General features: G+C 40.2%; 1 protein-coding gene across 7 annotated transcripts in view; it reads left to right on the plus strand.

Moving 5' to 3' along the window:
• The first annotated feature begins 904 nt into the window (after window positions 1-904).
• INTS6 (integrator complex subunit 6) overlaps window positions 905-23,563 on the plus strand; it is a 77,600-nt gene continuing 54,941 nt past the window's right edge. For 2 of the 7 annotated variants that reach the window (XM_073343205.2, XM_073343202.2), the window contains exons 1-3: window positions 907-2,306; window positions 2,443-2,520; window positions 3,227-3,376. In XM_073343205.2, the coding sequence (XP_073199306.1) occupies window positions 2,196-2,306; window positions 2,443-2,520; window positions 3,227-3,376 (339 nt within the window). In that variant the 5' untranslated portion in view covers window positions 907-2,195. The other 5 variants (XM_073343184.2, XM_073343196.2, XM_073343191.2 and 2 more) reach the window with 4 other exon arrangements.

Here is a 23,563-nt window from a genome sequence, read left to right on the forward strand (position 1 = left end):
AGTGAGCTGCAGCTCACGAAAGCTTATGCTCAAATAAATTGATTAGTCTCTAAGGTGCCACAAGTACTCCTTTTCTTTTTGCGAATACAGACTAACACAGCTGTTACTCTGAAATCTAAACAAAACAGCTTGGGTTGTAAATATTTAATCCTGTCATGAGTGCAGGGGACTAGACTAGATGACCTCTCGAGGTCCCTTCCAGTCCTGTGATTCTACCTTAAACTTCCGGCATTCACTCTAGTTTAACTCACCACTTTAAATGGAAGAAAGTATCATATCTTTGCTTCTGTGGCCTGGCCCTACCTCTTAACCTGAGAAACAGCACAGCCTTGGCTTCTTTAAACTAAACAGGAGCAAAATCTTGCTAGTTTTTCAAGTTCTTTGAGTGGGCTCTGAGTGACTTGTAGGGTGGCAGTTTTGTTTTTATTGGACAAGTTAAGTGTCACATTTCAGATCCAACTAGGGGAGCTGGAACAATATTTTACAGTGCAGGTGCTGAAAGCGAAAACCATGCATTTAGTTTTTATTACTACTTCAAGCCAAGGGATGCAGCACTCCCACTTCCAGCACTCCTGGATCGAAGCAGAAGAAAAGTGCAGTTCTTCTAAGGTCAAAACCACAGCACTCCAAGCATGCAAGGCTGTCTCAATCTGAACGTACCGACTGTCACACTGAAAGATACAGTAGAACTGCCCCAGCTTATTCCTCCAGAGACTGTAATACTGAGTCCCGCCGCCCTCAGAAAAGGCATCTACCCCCACTCCCCCCTCCCCAAGACATGGTTGCTACACCCCACGCCTGGCAATTGCCTCCCCCAGAAGGACTCGCCCCGCAAAGCCTCCGCCCTTGACCCTCCCACGAGGCAGTGTCCTCCGCACGCAGAATGCAAGACACACCCCGCCTCCAGTCCCTGCAGCCCCTGGAACGGATGCGGGCGGACGGGCGCTCCCAGCCCCCGCTCTAGCTCAGGCCTAGCCGGAGCTTCCCCCGTGAACACGCCTCCCGCCCGCTCCCTGTTCCGGGTGCCCCTTGGGCCCGCCCCTGCCGGGGACTGCGTCGCCGTCAGGAAGGATCCCAGCGAGGGCTTCCCGCAGCCCGAGGGAGACTCTCTGGGCGCCTGCGTTACGGGAGCCGGAGCGGCCCGCGGACAGCAGCAAGCGCCGCCCCGTGACTCACGCGGGAGCCGCGGGTGGACCGGACCGAGCGGGCTGCTCGGCCAGCGCGCAGAGGACAGTCACCGCCCCGGCCGCCGGTGGGCGAGCGGCTCCCCGCGCCAGGCCCTGCCGCCTCCCGGGCCTCCAGCGCCTGCTCGCCCCGCAGAAAAGCGGCTCCCACTGTCCTCGCGCTTGAGCCCCGGCCCCGCACGTTACTCCCGAGCCGACCCCCGGGTCCTCAGCTCCCCGCAGCCGGGCATCCTGCTCCGTCCCGGCCGCGGTACCGGCCTCCTTGGCGGCCGAGACCGGCCTACGCACCCGCGGGCCCCACCCCCTTCTCGCGGCCCGCCCTGCCGGCTCCCTCTTCCCCCCACCCCCTCCGTGCCCCATCCAGCCCCACTGAGCATGTTCCTGGGGGTTGCTTCCTTCCCTGTACAAGGCAGCCGGGGCACCTATGTCATTGCTACTCCCCCTCGCTGAGGCTGCAATGCGCACGCGCACCCCTAGAACGCGTGCTCATCAACTGCCTTTCCCTTAACGGCTGGAGCCGCCTCGTTTCTCTTTCCCCACGATTTAAATATGCTAATGACGGGTCGTCGGGAGTCCTATGGCGGAGCAGGAAGGCGGTCACGTGGCTTGGGGACGTGCCTGTAGGGGGCGGCTCCCGACCTGCCCAGGCTGCCTTAAAAGCGGGCTGCGAGCGAGGAAGCGCCTCAGTTAGAGAGCGAAAGTGCCGGGGTGGGTGGGTTGTGGCTGCTCTGCCTGAAACTTCTGAGTAACATCAACAGGGGGGCCAGCGGCGGCAGCAGCCGTGCAGCCCTGTCCGCCTTCTCCTCATAAACCAGCCCGTGCAGGGTTCGAGCGGGCCCCTCACACAAAGGCGAGCAGGGCAGCTCCCTGGAGGGGAGGGCGGGGGGGGGGGTGGCGGAGAGGCGCTCCTCCCTGTGCAGAGCACTCACAGCTCCTACTGCCCGCCCGTCCCCCGTGTCTGCCCCCCGCCCCCTGTCCATGTAGCCGCCGGCCCCGCTGCTGCTCCGCACTATGCCCATCTTACTCTTCCTGATAGACACGTCCGCCTCCATGAACCAGCGCACCCATCTGGGCACCACCTATCTGGACATAGCCAAAGGCGCTGTAGAGACTTTCATGAAGGTACCGGCTCTGCCTGCGACAGGCGGCGAGGGGGGGGGCGCCGTGCCGGCGCGGGGCTGGGGAGGGCCGGGCGGGGGCTCGCATGTGGGGCGCTGCTGCTGGCTCCCTCGGGTAACCCTGCGCTTTGTGCCCGCAGCTCCGCGCCCGGGACCCCGCCAGCAGAGGAGACAGGTACATGCTGGTCACTTTCGAGGAGCCTCCCCACGCGATCAAGGTAACCCCCGTGAATCGCCCTCCTCCCCCCGGGCCGGGCTGCCCGCCCCTCCCCCGCGCTCCCGGCGGCGCAGCGCAGCTCGCCCCGCACAGGCACACACAGGCTCTGGCAGCGGCGGCGGCGCTGACATCAACATGGCCGACATTTTTCCTGTGCGGTGTGTGAGCAGCAATGGACTGTGGGGGATATTGATTCAAGTTAGGAAAAGTGACAGCAACTCCGAGGCGAGTTCGGCTGCAAGGGGCGGCGAGGAGCGGTACCTGCTTCGCGCCGGGCAGCCTTGGCTGGGCGCTTCCCCCTCGTCGTGCGTGGGGACCCGGAGCCTCCACATGACACATCAGAAGGGAGCCTGCTGTAGGTCATTGACCGGCCCCGTCCGCTGCCGGGGACCAGGCTCTGGTTATTCCAATGACCCGCAGTAAGTTGTAGGCTCACTCTTTGGACCGTGAAACCAAACGCTGATATTCTGCTGGGTGCGGGACAAGGGGGCGTGAAGGCTTGGGGGAGGGGTGGGGGGAGCTTTGAAGCCTTTAGAACAGAAGAGGTTCTTAGTTACTTGTAAGATGAGTTAGTAGTTTGGGGGTTATTTTTTAACCACATGCATGCAAGAGAGGAAGACACCATTTTTGTAATCTGTAACAGAAAAGGCTCTCCTTGTGCATAGCTAACATCTGAAGGATAAGCATTCTTGCCTTTCTCTTTGCAGGCTGGCTGGAAAGAAAACCATGCAACCTTTATGAATGAATTGAAAAACCTTCAAGCTGAAGGACTTACGACTCTTGGCCAGTCTCTAAGGACAGCTTTTGATTTATTAAACTTAAATAGATTAGTAACTGGCATAGACAACTATGGGCAGGTAGGTTGAATATAAACAGGGGGAAAACCTTTTAAAAAAAAAAACAGACAAACCCTTTCAGAGACCACAAATGATTAGTTGAGCAAAATAACCTCTATTCATGAAATATGAAGTATAAAACATAACAGGAGGGCTACTGTACAAATAAACAGTGCTTAGACAATTGAGAAACCCATTACTACGATGTTGTTTTGTACCCAGCTTTAGTTCAGTTTTTATTTTATATCAGGCTGAAACTTCAAGTTTTTTAAACACAAATGTAGGCATTGATTTTTTTTTTCCAGTTCACACATGTCAACTTTTGGTATATTTATTATGATCGAGATAATGAAACCTTATATTTCAGCACATTAGCCAATTGCATGCAGAAGTCATGAAGATTTTTTTCTCTTCCATGTACAGTGGTGCACAATCAGTTGAGTGCACTTTGAGGCTTTAGCTTTCCTCTGAAGTACACTTGTTATTAGCCACTGTGGGGACCAAACTATTGGGCTAAATGGAGCAGAGGTTTAATCTTACATGTCAAATCTTCTTTTACTCATTAATTAGACCACTGCTTTTGGTCTTTGCATACCCCCATATCATTCAATCTGTTTCCCTCATATTAAAGCCCTGAAAAGCTCTGGCTTCATTGACAGCCTGTACTGGAGCTGCCATCCTTCTGGCTCAGAAGGATTTGAACAGGACTTCTTTTGGAGTGTGTCAACATTACCTTTTAATCAATAGTATGGGTCACTGTAGAACAAAGAGGCACTTCTTTACCATTCTCCCTCAGGTTGAGTGTATGCCCTAGAAACACTCTCAGTTGCTCTTGGCCTGACGAGTAAGAGACTGGGACTATGAATCCAGCCCTAGTTTTGTTTTGCATAGTAGTGGAGAGCATTACCAGAGGGTACACATATTAAATGTATATTGTGCACTTTTTAGCCTCACATTTCCCCTTTTTATTTTCTCCTGTGACATAACGCCCTCTGAGAGGAAGAAAGGCTGTTGCTGCTTGTTTCACTAGAGAATGAAATAAGTTGCTTCAGCCAAACGCTCTGAGGCTGAGCATATTGTCTCTGCGTTACCATGTTCTGCTTGTGTAGGAGGAAAAAAAAAGTGTTGCACTGCCACTAAACTACCAAGTCACCCTAAACATGTTTTTGAATGCAATCCTAGTAATGAAACTTTGAAATGTACCAATTCCACACACACAGCTAATCTCTTTAGTCTGTTTTCATGCGTTGCCCTCTTATAGGCCTATGTGCATTCACCTGTTTTTCTGCTTTCCTTCATTCCAGTTTGTTAGGTCAGCCTTACGAAGTTTTCATGAAAACTTACCCTCCCAGGTGCAAACCCCCCCTGCCATATCCACCCTTTGCCCTGGTTATTGATAATTAATACAGCAGTGATATTCATCCATAAAATATTACATGCCCTGGGTGAGTCAGCTATGCTCACTTAGTCTTTTTTAACAAGTGGGCAACTGAGTTTATGCCATGGCTCTCATTGGCTGGTTATACGTTGAAGAACGAGTGCTTTTTGTTGTCTTTTGAGCATCTGCATTGTTTTCATTTGCGCCTGGTCTGTCTTGTCCTTAGATCTTTGATTCCAGGTCTCTTTCTGACCTCAGAAACACCCTTACTCTTCTAGATATTATAAGTTGATAACTTCTAAACAAAGTTTATCAGATACTTCACACTGTTCCATGTGTGGTGGACTTAGCAGAAGAGAATGGTTTCTGGTACATGCAAATATTCACTCACATGATTAAACAATCTTTTCTGAACTTTTCGGTGTCCTTTACAAAAATAGATGTCTATGTGTTAAATAGATTTGTTCTGCTAGATCCTGTGCTGCTGAAGTCCCTAGTTCTCATTGTAGCACCACTATCAGACTAGAACTTTTTCATAAATTAGACTAAAATTTCAGCAAAAACAACGAGGAGTCCTTGTGGCACCTTAGAGACTAACAAATGTATTTGGGCATAAGCTTTCGTGGGCTCACTGGAATTCACTTCTGGGACTGAACTGGTCCTTGAAGTTCACATTGGCCTATAAGCAATACATATTGCCGTCCTGTCAACTGACATCAGCAATGGGAAGATCCACCGTTAAACTACTGTTCTGAAAATAAACATATTAAAATTTACATGTTGCAAAGGACATGGGAATAATTCAGAAAGACAAAGGTGGTAAGAATACTCAATTGTTGAAATATTGGAGACAGTAGCTTACTCCTACTCATCTAATTTTTTTAATGAAACACTTAGAAAAAAATTTTTACACTGAGACTGCTTGAATAGCTCAACCAGTCTACTTTAGCTGTAGCTAAAGCTACTCTTTCTTGGGTTCAGAAGACAGGATGATTTACAAATAAACAAGATCTAATAGGTATTCGAGAAGCTACTACCTGAACCATACAAACATTTTTTAATGAAGCATTTGGGAAATTATATCAGGCTCTCTCTTCCACTAAATTATTTATCTGCCCCTCCCCCCATTGGATTGGCAAGATTCTAAAATATTTGTTCAGATTCCTTTTGTTTCTAGTACTTGAGTTGTAGAACAAATGTGCTCCTCTTTTCAATACTAATGACAAGACGTGTCAAACTTACTGAGATTCAGTCTGGTTAAACCAGACTTCTGAATTGGAACTTCTGAATTGTTTATCTAAATTGCTAGGACACTTGTTATATCTGACATCTTTTGAAGTTGGCCAGAGTTCACCATCAGCAGACTTCCTGGATCGGACTGATGGCTGAATGTTTGTTCTGAAATTAAACTTGAGGAAAACTCCTGCTGCATATTTTATTGTATCACCTCTGTTTGGACCTTAATACAAATATCTCAATTCACTATATGTATTTTGCATTGGTACCGACTCATGAACAGATAATGACAGTGTTTGAGTTACCACTTGCACAGATGTATTCGATCACATAATTTCACATTTGGATCTTTAAGGGACACAACCTAATTTATTTTTAAAAGTTCTAGTTTCTAACAGAGGAGCTTTTAAACATATCCTGAATTTATAAACCCCTGTTAGTGTTTTTACAAGGATTTTCATGCTCCCTCATTTTTTAAGGATCTTGTTAACAAAGGAGAAACTCTCTTACTATATAGGAGAACAGTTGGCCTGACTAGAGGAAAAATATTTTTCCTAATGTAAGTTATAATCTAAGGGTTAACTTGCATCTACTGCAGTTAAGTTTTCAGACAGAAATGTGATTTTTTTTTTTAAACGTTGGCTGTGTCCCTTTAATTTGTGTAACACTTTCCATTTGATGTTAAGCCATATCTTATCCTTGCTTGGCTCTAACAGCATTCGCAAAGTGGAGTAGTTTCGTTCATGTATTTCACTGTCTGAGACTGGTTTTGATAGATGAATTTACGAGGTTTTTAAAGAAAGTGTTAGCCTTTAATATTACCAGTAAAAGGTACTGGTCCTCTGCACCTTACTGTGGATCTTTATTAGGTAAGCTTCAGTAACAAAAACAGCTTAAATGTGAATGTGTATAGTAGAGACACCATTTAAATACATTGACTTTATACATCTGCTGCCTATCACATCACCTTGTAACTTTGCTAGCCTAGCTTGCACTTACCTAACTGACCTGTTTTATAACATTTTTTCTCTGATCAGCTTCTCTATCCATTGTCTTACACTAGCCTGAATTGTTAGACCTCTTATTAGCAGATTTTCCTCAATCACCTCCTGCAATACAGTGATGCATCTTGTCACTATGGTTTTTCGTGATTGCTAGATAAATTGTGGCTACCTAACTTAATGGATAAAGTTAAATATCACTAATATTAAATGCAGTTTGCTGTAACTGGTTATAGGTTAATACTACTAGTGTTTGAAGTTGTGGTTAATTCTGAAATGGAAAACAGAAGTATGTAACTTCCTAAATAATGCAGCAGAAACGTAGTGGACCATCTAAATACCTATCTTGACAAACTGCAAACTGTTGAATTTGGTAGTGAAACCATAAACTATTGAAGCTGTAAAGTATGTAACACCAAAATAGTAAAAATTAATGCATATAAATGAAAAGTACAATAGTGCTGCAAGATTTAATCTGATGGATCTGTTTTAAGTCACTAAAACTCTGATTCTGTGCAGCCTAGCGCACTTTGTCTTGCAAACAGTTATTTCTGTGGTGAGTGGGTCATTACCATGCTCTCTTACTGCAGGACCAGTACAGTATGAGGTGCATGCTAAGAGAAAATGTGCTTGTTTAAACAAATGTTTTCACAAAGTACTAAGGCAAGAGTGTTTCAAGCTAACAACATTTTTTGTATGATGTCCTTTTCAAATTTTCACCAGCGTGAAATTTTCTCTCATGTTTTGGGTAGAAACTTCTGTTATCAGACACCAACACAGTATCTCTACAGATGTACCTTGCTTTTAATCAAACTTCTAAAGTATGCGGCTGATTCAGTGAAACTGACCCATGAGATGTGAACTGAATTTCAAGAGCAGACTTACTGTAACAAAAGACAGCCCAGATTACAAATTTCTGAAAGAATATTTTCCTATAATCAAAGTGGACTTTCTCTAAAGTAGAAACTTCTTCTTCTTCACACTAAATAACACATTACATGGAATAAAATATAAATTCCATGAAAAATTACTGTAATACCACACAACATCCTTGTTCTTGGCAAAGGTCTTCCTAATTTTGTTCAGTGCATTTCAGGTAGAGCTGGACAAATAGCCATTATTTATTAGTTTGCAATTTAAAAAGTCAAAAAAATTTTGAGTTGAACAAAATGTTTTGTCAAAATTGAAACGTTTTATTTCATTTTTGACCATTTTTAAATACTTGATTTTTTTAATTACATTGTTGAGAATTTTTAAATAGAAAGTGGTTTCAAACCAAAAAATCAAAATGTTGCATTCTGAAAATGTTGAAACAAAATGTTCTGAATCTTTTGGAAGTTTTTTTTTGTGTCCCCCCACCCCCCAACAATTTGGTGAAATCAAAACAAATTAGCAAAATTTTGGTGTCACTATATCCATTTTTTGCTGAAAAAAGTTTTGGCTGAAAAATTTTGGTGAGCTCTGATTTTGAGTATTTACAAATACGTGGGAAAGAAACCTTGAAGCAGAAAATAACCTAAAATCAGATTTGAATCTTAAATACATGAAGGCTATCTCAAGCCATTTTGGAATAAGCCAAAGGCTGTAAAGAGATTTATCATCCTGTACATTGAGAGGTTTTGTGCACATAATGGGATGTTTTTAAACAACCCAATTATCCAAATTTTATCCAATTTGCAAGCTTCTCTCAAGTAACCTCATTTTAGATTGATCGCTACTCGAGTATTTTTTACTTAATTTTTCATTAAAGCTATTTGTAGATGCAAGAGATTTTTATTTATTCTGATCATTGGAATGTTTACACAATAAAGCTTGCTTCACATTGGTCGGCAGAGGATCAGTATTTTTGGCTTAAATATGTGAACTTCTACTAATTTGTAGAACATTTAGATTGTGTAAGAGAGGCATCTTATTTATGCTTGTGGAAAGACTTCATTTTGTCCAAATTGTTGGAATTGTTTCCATCTGTGGCTCCTCACACCTGTGTCACTGAGTAACCTAAATTTAATATATTTGGTAATTGAGGTTCAAGTCACAAACTTGGTCACTTTGGTAAAAGGGGTTGTATATGTATATAATGCCACTTTATCTAAACATCTTTTGAGTGAGGTGTTGTAAATAATGCCTCACTATATCATGTCTTAATTTGCATGTTAGTCTCTAAGGTGCCACAAGTACTCCTTTTCATTTTTCGCTAGTTGTCATGCTGAGTTTGATTTGATTTCTTTGAATAGTCACTTAAATAGTAGTGTTTGACATTGCAGATTTGTAGTTACTGATTGTAGAGGTTTGTAGTGTGTTGTCACGGAGAGGTGGGTTCTGGCTAGATGTCCTTAAAGCTGCTGGGCTGTTCGAAGGTATGGCAAGTGTCTTTAATGGGCTTGTGGATCATGTGACCTGGAGCTCATGACTTTGGGTAGGGGTAGAGAATGTAGTTATCTTGTCTGCAATCCCTTGCTTACAAAAAATTAAAATCTTTCAAGTATAAATCTCTTGGCAGTCAAGGGTGAAAAGTATTGCAGTGGAATGACCTGTGCTTTGAGAGCACATCCAGATTTGCAACCCAAGTTTAGACGAACATTTCCTGCCTTGTCAGACTTGTCCTGCTGCAAAGGCAGTTTCTTTTTTTTCTCTTTGGTGGTGATAGAAGCTTGTACTGCTCTAGAGTAACTGCGTCTTCTTTTCTCTCCTCTCCCCCACCTCTTTAAAAAAAAAATTCTACTCAGAGCAACTCTGTAACCCAGTCTAGGGAGAACTTCATCCATTAGGAAGCAGGAGCACTACACTTTTAAGGCCTGACAGTTGCAAAAACAACAAGGAGGTTAATTGATAGCAGTAGGTACACAGAAGGATTCTCTGTCCTTCAAAATCTCGCTATTAAATGGAATTGGAACAGTCTACGAAGTAGTGTTCATGTAAACGCGTCCAAAGCCTTCAATCAGTAACTGACTCTAGGCTTCTGTTAAAGGCATGGATACAGAGTGCTTGGGTGAGCTGGAATCTTTGCCTTTTCATATTTCCATATTGGGTGGTATGCACTGAGCTTGAGTATTTTGCCTTCCAATTATGTATTTTTGGTATAAGGAGTTATTTTCTGATCTCTAGGCATGCCATCCCCTCCACTGCTTTCCTAGAGTAGTTTAAATTTCCAGATACCTCTTTTGTTCCACAGTATCAGTTAGCAGTAAACACCACTGGGGGACCATTGCAAGAAAGCATGCTTAGTTTTAGATCTCTACCCAAAGCTTGGGCCCAGCTAAGTGACCTGTTTTACTCTGGAATAAATGAATGAATATCTAAAGTGGTGACTAGATTTTGAGCCACGTTCATGTATGCCATTTATCTAGCCTTAGGCTGCTTAATGTGTTTTTAAAGGAAGTTCTAAAAAGTAAGACTCATCCTGGTAAACAAGGTTGCATGAAGTCTACCTTATTTTCATTGATATAAAACATTCTTATCATCCTGTTCCATGAGTGGAAAGGAGGTATCTTTTATTTGAGGTATTTCCTGATATTCATATATCAATGAGGCTTTGATCATGTTGAATCTTGAGGCATGTACTTAAGTATGTACATCTTAAGTATGTACTTGTAATTAAAGGAAAAGTACACCTTGGGATGGACAACTGAATCCCCTGTTGTCTGTCTTTGTCTCTGCACCCTGTGTCTTGGATATATCAATACTAATAGTTTTGCCTTTCCACTAACCCATTTGCAAGTCATCAGAGCTAATTGCCCTCAGAAAGGCAGGAATATACTGTAGGGAAGGGGGTTGGAAGAAAAATAGGTTTTTGCTTAAGCCTTGACTGGTAAGGCTGCAATTCAGACCTTTCTTATACCCTGAGTTTAGTGAAATATTTTCTGAGCAAGTGTCAGGTAAGTAAAAGCAAGTTGAATAAAAGCAACAAGTATAATTAGGAAGACGCTGAAAAAATTCATATACCTCAAATAAGTGATCTGGATAAATCCTGCTCAGTATTGTGCTTTGTTTGTCCCTCTCCTTGGGGGCTACGGGGAGGTGCTACTATTACACACTTCAGAACTCTCCTGTCCACAGTTAAAACTATCACTGTTACCTCTTGTGAAACTTTGTGATTCCATCCCATCCCTCTTCTGTTAAAGATACATTACACAAAATTCTACTTGTTTGAATACTAGTAGGAAGAGAAATTGTACAATATGTCTCATTTCACACAGTATTCCCAGTTCTGTACAAATTTCCTTTATAAGAACATGTTTCCAATTCAAGCTGTTGCCTTTTGACCTTGTGTTATCTGGGCATGTTTTCAGTTGTTTTCAGCCATTGTTCTGTTATTTATTCAGCAGTCTGAGAACACATTTGGTATGCCTGGCTATTTTAATAACTGGGTGATCCAGGGCCATATCAAGCTGTACATTCTGTATGCAGTGACATGAGAATGGTGGAGTTAATTTTAGTTCTTTCCCTAAAGGGTAGGTCAGTCTTCCTCTCATTTTAAGTATCACAGTTTTTCTTGGGGTGGGTTGAACAGAAGGTGGCCTTTCTAAATGCAATTAGAGCAAATCTTTCCTATATCTCAACAGATTTCTTATTTTAAAGGTAACTTCACCAGTGACAGTTCCATTATTTTTGGTCACCATGTGTAATTTCTCTGTAGTATTTTCAAAGGATACATGCGTATCAGTAGTCTTAACTTCATACAATCTTACCATAGCTGTGTAAGTCATTTTCCTCTGCTATATCCCACCTTAGTTGAAAAGTGTGTAGACATGTAGATTCTTCACTGTTAAAACATTATATTCAAATTAAATTGGGAAATGTTTAATGAGTTTTGTACTCTGACCTTGGCTCCTGACTGTACTAGACCCTTAAAAAAATCTACTGTACAGCTATCTCTGTCTCTCTAGGTATGTATATATCCCCCATTACTGTTGTATCTGAGCACCTCACAATCTTTAATATATTTATCCTCTCAACACTGCTGTGGGATAGTTAATAGTATAATCCATATTTTATAGATGGGGAACTGAGGCATAGAGACGGTGACTTGCCCAAGATCACACAAGATGTCTGTGGTGGAGCAGGTCTCTCAACCCAGGTCTCTCAAGTTCTGGACTAGTGTCCTAAATTGAATTATTATTACAAATAAATGGAAAGTCACTAGTATTTAATAGCATGGATATTAATATCAACAAGAATAAATTGAGCCCTTGTGTTTGGGAGCAAGGCAGTAAGACTTTCCTGATTGCATTTTACCTTTCATAAAAGGAAAATATGTAGTGAGATTCTGGTCCTATCCAAGCTACAAGCCACGACTATTCTAGCTACAATGGTTGTTCTAAAATGGTTGTCAAGCATGGATTTGGCAGAGCTATGTCTGACAAACATCTTCTGAACATGGTGATAACTAGCACAGTTACATGGCTTTCAGAGGCTTTCTTAAACAGCTATGCTACTAGAAAGTGTGGTATAGACTCTGTCACACTTAGTACTATGGTTTCCAAATAAATATGTGTTCCAAACACATACTAGGCAGGTTGAAAATATGTTTAGCTGTAACTAACAGCTCAAATGTGCTTAAATGCCCTATTGTTGACAAGACCTCATGTTTTCACCTGAGTCATAAAACTGAATTTTCTGGGCATAAAATAATTGCCTTTACAAGTGTTAAGTTTTTTCCTGTATCCATCCCAGTCATCTTCAATTGACAGTATCTCACAATTGCCTTGATCTGTTAATGGGTTTTCCTTTCTTTGTGGTATGAGTTACTGGCTACTGCTAGAGGCAACATACTAATATCTGTCTGGTGTGGTAACTCCTGTGGATGGGTCATCTTGAGTTTCCCATATATTATGTGAACAACCGTTCCTTGCAGTCAAAGAACTGTGTGGAACTCAGCCAGAACAGCAACAGTTGAGGTGAATCTAAGTGACTGACCTCTTTTTTTCATGTAAATCAAAATTTGCTGTCTAAATGAGCTAGAGTACTAAATATGAGCATCTTCCGAGTCTCTGCTCTTTAATACACTTGGAGTAGACCTAAAGCATTTGGGTAATGAGTATGTTATATGTAGCTCAGGTTCCAGAGGGAAGACCTGGAAGAAAGTTGCTCAAAATCAGCCTTACGGTGGATAACATCACCTCCTAAAAGGCTATGGCTGATATACATTAGTATACCTTGTTGTTTGTCTCCGGTGAATGATAGCATTATGTAACTATACTGTAATAGTACGTTAGTGGTACACAAGTGGAGTACACAGTTACAAAAAATCAGACAAGATATAGCATGTACAGAATTATGACAGTAATGGGGGTGTTTTTTATATTCTTTTTAAAAATATACCTAAATATAAAGTAATCAAAATACAGTAACTTCCATCCATGCATCCTTTTTTCCTTTTCTAATCCAATTTCCTTTTCAAGTCCAGTGCCAAATTCTCTTTGGCACTGCTGCTGGAGTGCTTGCTTGTGGAATCTAGCAAGGACATGATGTTTTGGATCTTTCTTGCCCCTCCACTTAAGCATCTCAAACTGCCTTACAAACATTGACAAATTGAACTCTCAGTACTCTGGCTCGGGGTCACACAGGAGTCTTTGGTCCCATTGGGAATACAACCTGATCTCCTAACTCCCAGTCCCCTGCCTAACCACAAGAATATATCTTTTCTTGTAGAAGCTCAATTTTTTTTTCACTGATTTTAGTGATGATGTTGGCTCTGTCACACTGTATTTAGCTCCACACCTTGCTACCTCTTCTTCTTAATGGCATTCTTTAGCAATATATTTGTTGGTCTCATTTTTATTTATTCACTGTTGTATTAGTGACATTAGTCAACTCCTTTGCATGTCTTTAAAAAAACCAAAAAACCTTCAAATGGAATCTGTATGTTATGTTAACCTAGATGAAAGGAGAGTGATCCAATTTTTATTTTAATGCACAATTTAAGGAGAATTGTTAAGACCTGAATATGGATACCTCTTCTCACCCAATCCTTCTCCATTTCATAGGGTACATTTTAAAAAATAATCGTAAGTGTGGAAAGAATTATCAACCCAGTAAAACAAAAAGGATGCAATAATTAAGGATCTGATCTAAAGCCCAGTGAAGCCAATTGTTTTTGGATTTGCATCAAGCTCTTTACAGATGTCTTTAGAACACATGACTAAAACTAGCTTGGGAATCCAAATTCCTTGGGATAGATTTTAAAGGTAAAGCTGCTAATTTTGGAGGAGGGGTTTGGGGGTGGGGGGAAGGTAATAGGTATTTTTACTTATACTCTTTATAAAAAGGGTATTATCTAGGCCCAAAATTTAAATCTGATGATTTTACTTTTTTTGTACAACAGTTGTAATCAAAACTATAACTAGACAGAAATATGACTAGATTCTAAATAACTTTAAGTACATTCACTAGGCCACTGAGAAGACCTGGGGGCAGGGAATCCCAGTTTCTAAGTGATTACACTAGCATATGTGTGTGGGCTTCTCTCTTAATCTGCAACTAGCTGTGCATACTTTTTTCTTTTGCATTTTAGTAAGCAGGAATCAGTACCATAGTTGGATGATGAGTTTTAAACTGAATACAAGAGTGCCATTTTTATAGTACATTCGCTCACAAATCGTTACTTCTGTATTTAAAAAAATTAAGCAAATTAGATGTACTGTCAGTAGCTGTCATTCTATAATATTTTCCGTTAAACTGACATTCTTGATTTTAGTTGCAAAACTTAATTTTTAATTTTCTGTAGTGCAACCCAATCTTAAACATCTTAGCAATAGTTTTGTTGAGAATTCTAGGTTTTAATCAAAAGTGATACTAAATTAATACAACAGAACTGCTCGATCGTTATTCTTATTTCCTGATCTTCACTAGGTGTACTTAGCTCAATGCTCTTGCCTTTACTTGATAGTGACCTGCAATATGATATTGGGAAGGATTTTTAAAGTAGTTAGGCATCATATGGGATTTTCAAAAGCATCTAGGTGCCTAATATCCATTGAAATTAATGAGTTTTAGGAACCTCTGTGTTTTTGAAAATCCCACCAGATACCTAATACCTTTAAAAATTGGTCCGATTATCACAAATTGCTCAGGATTCAAGGATTTTATTATTTCTCTAAATTTATCAAGGAAGTAGTCTAACTTATAGCACTTTAAAGTTTATTATCCAAAAAGTTAAAATCGTTTATATAATCCTTTAGCTACAATTCACTTAAATTAGCTCTTACTTAATTTCCCTCTCACTTATATCCCTGATCCATTTTGATTTTTTAGGTGGCAGGGGGATTTTTAAAAGGGTCTGTAGGACTTAGGAACGCAAGTCCCATTGGTTTTCAGTGAGATGTGTGCTTCCATTTTGATTCAGACTCCTCTTCCCCCATCTCTATACGTGCATATTAACATACACTGAAAAATGTTGTACCTTTTGTATTGAATCTTCTGTGCTTGGCCTTTTTGTGTTTGAGCAAAAGCTTATCAGGCTTTGTGGGGTTATTAGAGAATAAACATTTTTCTAGTTTGTGTAAAACAAAATGACCATCTTTTTAAACAGTTCTAAAGAGGCTGAAGTTTCACAATTAGTAGCTAAACAGTCTTAATAAGCAGCACTTTCTTAGCTAGACTTGTGAGCTCAGAAAAATTTTAAAGTTATGAACTTTTGATAATGTGGCACCAAGCACCCCCAGTAAAATGTTCCATTAAGCAGCCAGTTGCACAGTTCAAGATAGATCTGATGTGCTGGTAATTGTGTGTATTACTGTTTGGTTTCAGAAATTTACAAACTCAGGCAAAACTAGAAAAATGCTAGTTTAAAAATGAACTGCAGAGAGATTTTTGAAAACTCGCGTTGGGACCTTTTTGCTGCCTTATGGTATTTCAAGAATGTCTGAAACTTTTGGGTGTTTTAAAAATATAATTAGGAATGTCATGTTTGATCTTTCCTGTTTTTGCTGGAGGACTTCTTGGGGGGAAAAAGAGGGTCTCAGAAGATGTTTTTTGAGCTTTCACCGATTCATTGTAGAGGTTGTGCATATTGCTAAATTTTTAAGGTAGCTCCTCTCTTCTGACTGCTAGCCATTGGTGTTAAATTTTTGTTAAAAACAAAGTTTTGACTATTGAAAATACAAATTCCTTTCCCTCTGGTTCTCAGTTTTCAGTCTCATGACATTTGTCACAGCATGATTTCACTGGTTTTCTGGTAACCATAGACTAATCAGAAGGAAGAAGTCCTTTGTTTTGGGGTCTTACAAACCTTGATAGTGTCCCTCTAATTCTTATTTAGAATGGATTACTTGATTGCCTGTTCTCTTCATTCCCTCTGAAGCACCTGGCATTGGCCACTCTCAGAAGACAGGATACTGGGCTAGATGGACCTTTAGTCTGACCCAGTATGGCTGTTCTTATGTAATATGTTTATTGAATTTATTAATGTACTGTGTCAGAAGGATCAAAACATTCAGCTATAAAGTATCTTACAGTTGTGGGTTGCATTTTGTTGCTCTGTTATTTGCCAATTTTCCTCAGACCTGTCAGTGGGAGGAAGAAGGGGGCAAGAGCTGTTCCATTTTTTGACCATTTTAGAGTTTCTCTTTGAAAAGTTGTCAAATGTTTTATATAGTGAATATAGCAACCTTTTCATGAAGTTGTCTGTTTCTAAGCATAAAAACTAGGAGAACAAATGCTGTTTCTCTAACTGAATGATATATTTCAGTTATGAGTCTGAGTTTGTTTTGATCGGAGATTATCAGAAGTCTCATATTGTACATATGCTCTGCTATGTAATACCACTTGGTGACTATTTCATGTTGTGTGTCACTTTTCACTTATATATTTAGCACCTTATTGTCCAAAGATTCTAAATTGCACTACAGAATGACTGACTGTACAAACTGCATATACACAGATCATTTAATCAAAACTGTACTGCAGCTACCTCTAAGGTACAAGATGGCAGCCATCTGAAGCACCCAGTAATTCTCTACCGAAGTAGGCAAAATTTACTGTATGCCATTGAGACAAGTGGGGAAAATTTTATGTAGGTAGAATGTGTAATTAGCCTAAAAAGAATTTTGTGAAGGTAGTAAGACTAATGCTCCTACAGTGTTTGTGAATGGCTGTCTTGTGATCTATTGGATTGAACAAGGGACTTAAAACTCAGACCACCAGCATTTTATGCCTGATCACTACTGCATCATTCTGACCTTGGAAAAGTCATTTAATCTTTTTACTTCTGTTAATGCATTGTTTAAACAATGCTTACCTATCTCATGGCACCTTAGAGACTAACCAATTTATTTGAGCATAAGCTTTCGTGAGCTACAGCTCACTTCATCGGATGCATACTGTGGAAAGTGTAGAAGATCTTTTTATACACACAAAGCATGAAAAAATACCTCCTCCCACCCCACTCTCCTGCTGGTAATAGCTTATCTAAAGTGACCACTCTCCTTACAATGTGTATGATGATCAAGTTGGGCCATTTCCAGCACAAATCCAGGTTTTCTCACTCCCCCCCACCCCCCACAAGATCTCTATCAAGCATTCTTACAACTACAATACCCACCTGTGGAAGTGAAGAAACAGATTAATAGAGCCAGCAGAGTTCCCAGAAGTCACCTACTACAGGACAGGCCTAACAAAGAAAATAACAGAACACCACTAGTCGTCACCTTCAGCCCCCAACTAAAACCCCTCCAGCGCATTATTAAGGATCTACAACCTATCCTGAAGGATGACCCAACACTCTCACAAATCTTGGGAGACAGGCCAGTCCTTGCCTACAGACAGCCCCCCAACCTGAAGCAAATACTCACCAGCAACCACATACCACACAACAGAACCACTAACCCAGGAACCTATCCTTGCAACAAAGCCCGTTGCCAACTGTGCCCACATATCTATTCAGGGGACACCATCACAGGGCCTAATAACATCAGCCACACTATCAGAGGCTCGTCCACCTGCACATCCACCAATATGGTATATGCCATCATGTGCCAGCAATGCCCCTCTGCCATGTACATTGGTCAAACTGGACAGTCTCTACATAAAAGAATAAATGGACACAAATCAGATGTTAAGAATTATAACATTCATAAACCAGTCGGAGAACACTTCAATCTCTCTGGTCACGCGATTACAGACATAAAAGTTGCTATATTACAACAAAAAAACTTCAAATCCAGACTCCAGTGAGAAACTGTTGAATTGGAATTCATTTGCAAATTGGATACAATTAACTTAGGCTTGAATAGAGACTGGGAGTGGCTAAGTCATTATGCACGGTAACCTATTTCCCCTTGTTTTTTCCTACCCCCTCCCCCGACGTTCTTGTTAAACCCTGGATTTGTGCTGGAAATGGCCCACCTTGATTATCATACACATTGTAAGGAGAGTGGTCACTTTAGATAAGCTATTACCAGCAGGAGAGTGGGGTGGGAGGAGGTATTTTTTTCATGCTTTGTGTGTATAAAAAGATCTTCTACACTTTCCACAGTATGCATCCAATGAAGTGAGCTGTAGCTCACAAAAGCTTATGCTCAAATAAATTGGTTAGTCTCTAAGGTGCCATGAGATAGGTAAGCATTGTTTAAACAATGCATTAACAGAAGTAAAAAGATTAAATGACTTTTCCAAGGTCAGAATAAATTGGTTAGTCTCTAAGGTTCCACAAGTACTCCTTTTCTTTTTGCGAATACAGACTAATACGGCTGTTACTCTGAAACCTACCTATCTCATATGTGCTTTGAGATCCGTGGATGAAAAGTGCTATGTAAAATGTGCCCTTGATTAATTTAGGTCCTTGTTTAAGTATCTGGATGGTCATCACAGCTCTGGGGATATATTTATTAACTTGTTTCAGAGTAAGAGCCGTGTTAATCTGTATTCGCAAAAAGAAAAGGAGTACTTGTGGCACCTTAGAGACTAATGAATTTATTTGAGCATAAGCTTTCGTGAGCTACAGCTCACTTCATTGGATGCACCTAAGGTGCCACAAGTACTTCTTTTCTTTTTGTTTGTTAACTTGTGCTCCCTCTGCTGGCTAGCTATACAATTACAAAGCAAAATTATAGCATCATACATGGTCATCGTAGTGATATATTTTTAATTTGATTACAGAGGTTTTAAAGAGACATTGTCACCTGATTCACTACTTATACCTTCAAATTATAATTTGTGGTGTTAGGGGATCAATGCGATAATAGAAAGCTTGTCACCGTTAATTTACAATATTTACAGGAGTCACTGATTTTAATAAGACTACTGAAACTTGAGAGAAGTACAGAATATGAAAGTCATAAGGACTATCTTAACGTCTCTGGTTTTTTTGTTAAATTTCTCAGACTAGTGATGGTGACCCTGTGACATTGATCTGATCCAAGAAATGATAGATACACCAACAACTGTCTTACAAAATTTGTTTTTATTAGAATAACAGTCATTCATTGGCTCGCTGTACTATGTTGATCAGTGTTTGGAGGGCAGAAGTTTGTGGACTTTGTGGCTCTACTAAACAGTATGTAATTTGTTCTGAAAGTCACATGAGAGTATTAAATGTGTACCTTGTGCTCATACCTCACTTGAGTTGTTAAATGCAAAATTAGTTAATACAGTAAGGTTAGATAAAACAAAAAGGTTAATGGAGACAGTAGTTCACCCATATTATACATATAGTAGGTACAACAGCATTTAGCTTTGCATTCAGTAGCCTAGTTAGTAATCGCAATATTTGTAAATGTGGGAGGGTTAACGTTATAAAATCCTATGAGAACCTTAACTTTGCATTTTCATTTTCATTTTCATTTTATTTTTGCACTTAAATATGCATCCATTATGTCCTGCTAGTATAATTTTTCTGTCTTTATTTTAAATTTTCCTGAGATGACTTGTAGACAGAAGTAAAATTGAGTTTGTACTTCTTTTGCTTAATACAAAATGAAGGCCTGAACAAAAAGTAAATGTTGCTTTACATTAGATATTTGTCTGTCTACCCTTCTCTCCTGGTAAACTGTAGATTACTAAAGAACTAGTAGTCATATTACACATTACTGAGGAAGTGAAACATGATTATTAATTGACAGGATATTATTTTTATTTAGACTTTTTTCTTGTTGATGCCTATCTGACTCAAACAGCCTGCAAACAGTTGGAAGAAAAGATGTCTTAAATATTCAGCGTCTCTACCCCCTCAATAGTGAGCAGAGGGATTACATACCACATCCGTGAGTTTGACAGTTGAGATATGAAGCAAAAACAAGACAAGATTCCACATTGATGGTCACAATAAACCTAGTTAGATGGGGTAGCTGCCTAGACTCTTTGCCTCTTGATCCTTTAAATCTCTGAGGCTTTTCTATCCACTTCTGCCTCCAGCCCTTTTCAGTGTTACCTCTTGGAGGACTTTTCTAAAAAAAAATTCATTTTTTTTCATACTGAGATGATCAAGTCAGTTCCTTAAAGCCAAGAAGGTAGAGTATTTTATACCCAATATTTTTGTCATCTCCTACAAGACTAAGTTTTTGAGGCTTATTTTAGATCTGGGAAGTAAAGTAGTAATTCCCCAGTTTCCTCAATCAAATCTGCATGCTTTCGGTTGTAAAGTGTGCTTGCATTAATCTTACTGTGTTCTTGTTACTTTTATTTCACTGTTGAAGATTCTCCATATTATTGCAAAGTTCTGGACTTCGGCATTTCTACAGCTTTGTGTATGTTTCTTCCTTACCATGCTTCTTCCACCCCAGATACTTGGTGGAAGTTGTACAGCTGACTTGGATTTACAGATGATGATTATGATGTAAGATATCTATAGAGGGAGGGAGCTCTTTCTTCTGCTAAATTAGGCATGGAGATCCAAAATCCATTATTTTACTACAGTATGTGGTAGTATCAGACCCTTGAACACATTTTATCCCTCACTAGAATGAGTTACTATCATACGAGGATGAATTTAAGTGTTTATTCAAAAGATATAAGACAGCAGTCTATATTCAGTGGAGTAAGAGGGAATCTGATTTTACCAGAGTACTCCTTTGCTTCTTTATTCCTTGTGTTGTCTGGTTTTCTCTGCTCTGAGTCCCTGACCCTCTTTCTTCAGCTTACTTTCACATATGTTCTTTTCACACATCCCGTTCACCCTTTCCTCACTGGTGCAAAGCCTGCTCTTTCTACTCAGTTTTGCTGTTCAAGTTACACTTTCTCATTCCCTAACTGCCCAAATCATACACAATTGTTACAGAACCTTCTGATTCCACCTTTCAGTCCCTCTTTTTGTCAGAGATATATACTAAAACATTTTGATTGCTGCATGAAAAACAGAGGACAATAACTCCTTGTTATACTGAAAATTATTACAACTTTGAACTTTCAGTTATTTCACACTCTGCTTTGCTTTATCAAATGTCATATGTTATGGTGCCAGTTTACAATCTTCAATCCTTTGTTTCTTACCTGGAACCTTGTAGATTATGCAAGTTGTTTGGAACAGCGGCTGTTCCCTTTGTTACTTGTCTGCATGGTGCCTAACACAGTGGGTTCCTGGCCCTTGATTGCATTCCTAGGTGGTACTGGGATATACATCATAAATATGTCTCTATGTTCTTGCTGGAAGGAAAATTCCAGACTAGTTGAGGAAACTAACGTTATTCCTTCAGCTACTGGCTGACAGCAGGCAGTGAGACAAAGGAAAGCAAATATAAACGAATGATTTCCCTATTATAGACCACAAATTTCAAGGCCAGTGGAAATGGTAGTCTGTAGACCTCCACTAATTTGAAGCTAATCTGGCCAGCTGGGAGGTATATTTTGTGAACCCTAGTTAGTTAGGGAAATTTGTCTGTGAGGGAATAGAGGAGGCTGAAAGTGATCTCCTAACAAAGTCAGGAACGTGGCACTAGCACCTTGATAGGGATCTACTTGGCCCTTTTTTATCAATGAATTATGACAGATGGAGCTGTTGTATGTGGAAATGGAGGCATCCAGAGCAATCAAGTTGTTCTCAGTACGACAAGATCTTTTTTGCACAGGCATTCTGATAAACTTCTCAGCTTGAAAAGCAGAAATCAGATTGGATCATTTTCTGATCTCGGAAGAATGGCCTTTCCATCCACAAGTCTTTTAGTTTACCTAAATAGACTAGTTTCCTTTCTGGTCTAATATCAGACTTCTCAGGTTAAAATCCAGGTCCTATGGCTTTAGGCTTCCTGCATATATACTTTTGACTTCCTGATGGATTTGGCAATGGAATTTAGGTACTTTGTCCTTTCATTCTTAAGAACTGAGAACCTAATAATCTTGTAAGGTGGAATATGCAAGGTTTCTTTTTCACTTCATGTGAGTCTTACCTTTCATTTGCTTTACCTATAATACACTTTTTGAACTCTCAGAATCTATGTAGGTACATCTGGGTCAGCTTTCATTGATCTCTAAACATATTTGCACATAATGGTGAAATGTTTTGTTACACTGTAAAATCATGACATTCTATCAGTAACTTTATTCCTATTGTAGTCTTTCAGAGGTGATCCAGGGTTCCTTTCAGAAGGTGTCATATTGACCAAAGTGTGCTAGATGTGGCTTGGGATAACTAGAGGGAATTACTTAAGAGCTCTGCAAAGAGTTCCCAGTCCCTGCTTGGTCAAGGAAGCTTGGGATCAGTGGGCTACATACCCCAGTTGGGGTAAGTGGTAACTAACATCATGATTTAATTGCCTCATGATGTGAGACAAAAAAAATGACATTTTAACTATTCAAAAATAATTTTGTGAGATGTATTGGGATACTATGTTAACAGTAATTAAGATACTAACTTGTTACTGGTTTACTGGGACTTTCATTCTAAGAGTTTGAGGCCCTCATTTCCCAGTATATTCTATATTAATCTAACAAATTTCAAGTTTTCCCTGTTATTTATGCCAACTTCAAATATAATTTTCTTTAAAACTTGCTATGCTGAGCTAATGGAGCAACTACCTTTTCTTTTCACTTCAGTACACATCTGCGCTTGATAGTGCAGGGTGTGAGTGAAGGGAACAAATTTAGACTTCTTCTACCACTTCCCAGATAATATCTGCTAAAGGAATAGAATGAGTCAGTCTGCCATCAGATGCTTCTTCCTCAGTTTTGGGTATTCTCCTCCCCCGCCCAGAAGGCTCTAGAGTGGGAAGAAAATTATTCCAAAGTTGTTGCAAGATAGTAACTCTAGTAGTTACTGAGTATTGGAAGCTATTGAAAAATGCCAGCTGAGCTAATTAGTTGTCTATTTGACACAATCAATTGAAGTCCCTACAGGAGCAAGTTGCCACTCTGAATTCATCAACTAGAATCATCAGTAATGCACCTTCTGTAAGGAACTTGTCTGTGAGCAAGCCTATTTAGATAACTAAGTAAATTTCTCAGTTTTCTGCAGGCTGAGTTGGAATTTGCTGTTCATGGCTTCTCGCCAGCCTTATGTACAGCATTAAATATAACAAATTAATGTTTAAAGCTCTAGAGATATGATATACATATTCACCTTCAGTGCTCATAAGTCTATCTTAATATCATCTTAAGTCTATTAAAGGATTTGGTATTTTGGGGATTAGTATATTTTTGTGTAGGACTTTAATACTCGGACAAAGG

This window comes from Lepidochelys kempii, chromosome 1, assembly GCF_965140285.1.
Source record: "Lepidochelys kempii isolate rLepKem1 chromosome 1, rLepKem1.hap1, whole genome shotgun sequence".
In the NCBI taxonomy this organism is placed as follows: Eukaryota; Metazoa; Chordata; order Testudines; family Cheloniidae; genus Lepidochelys; species Lepidochelys kempii.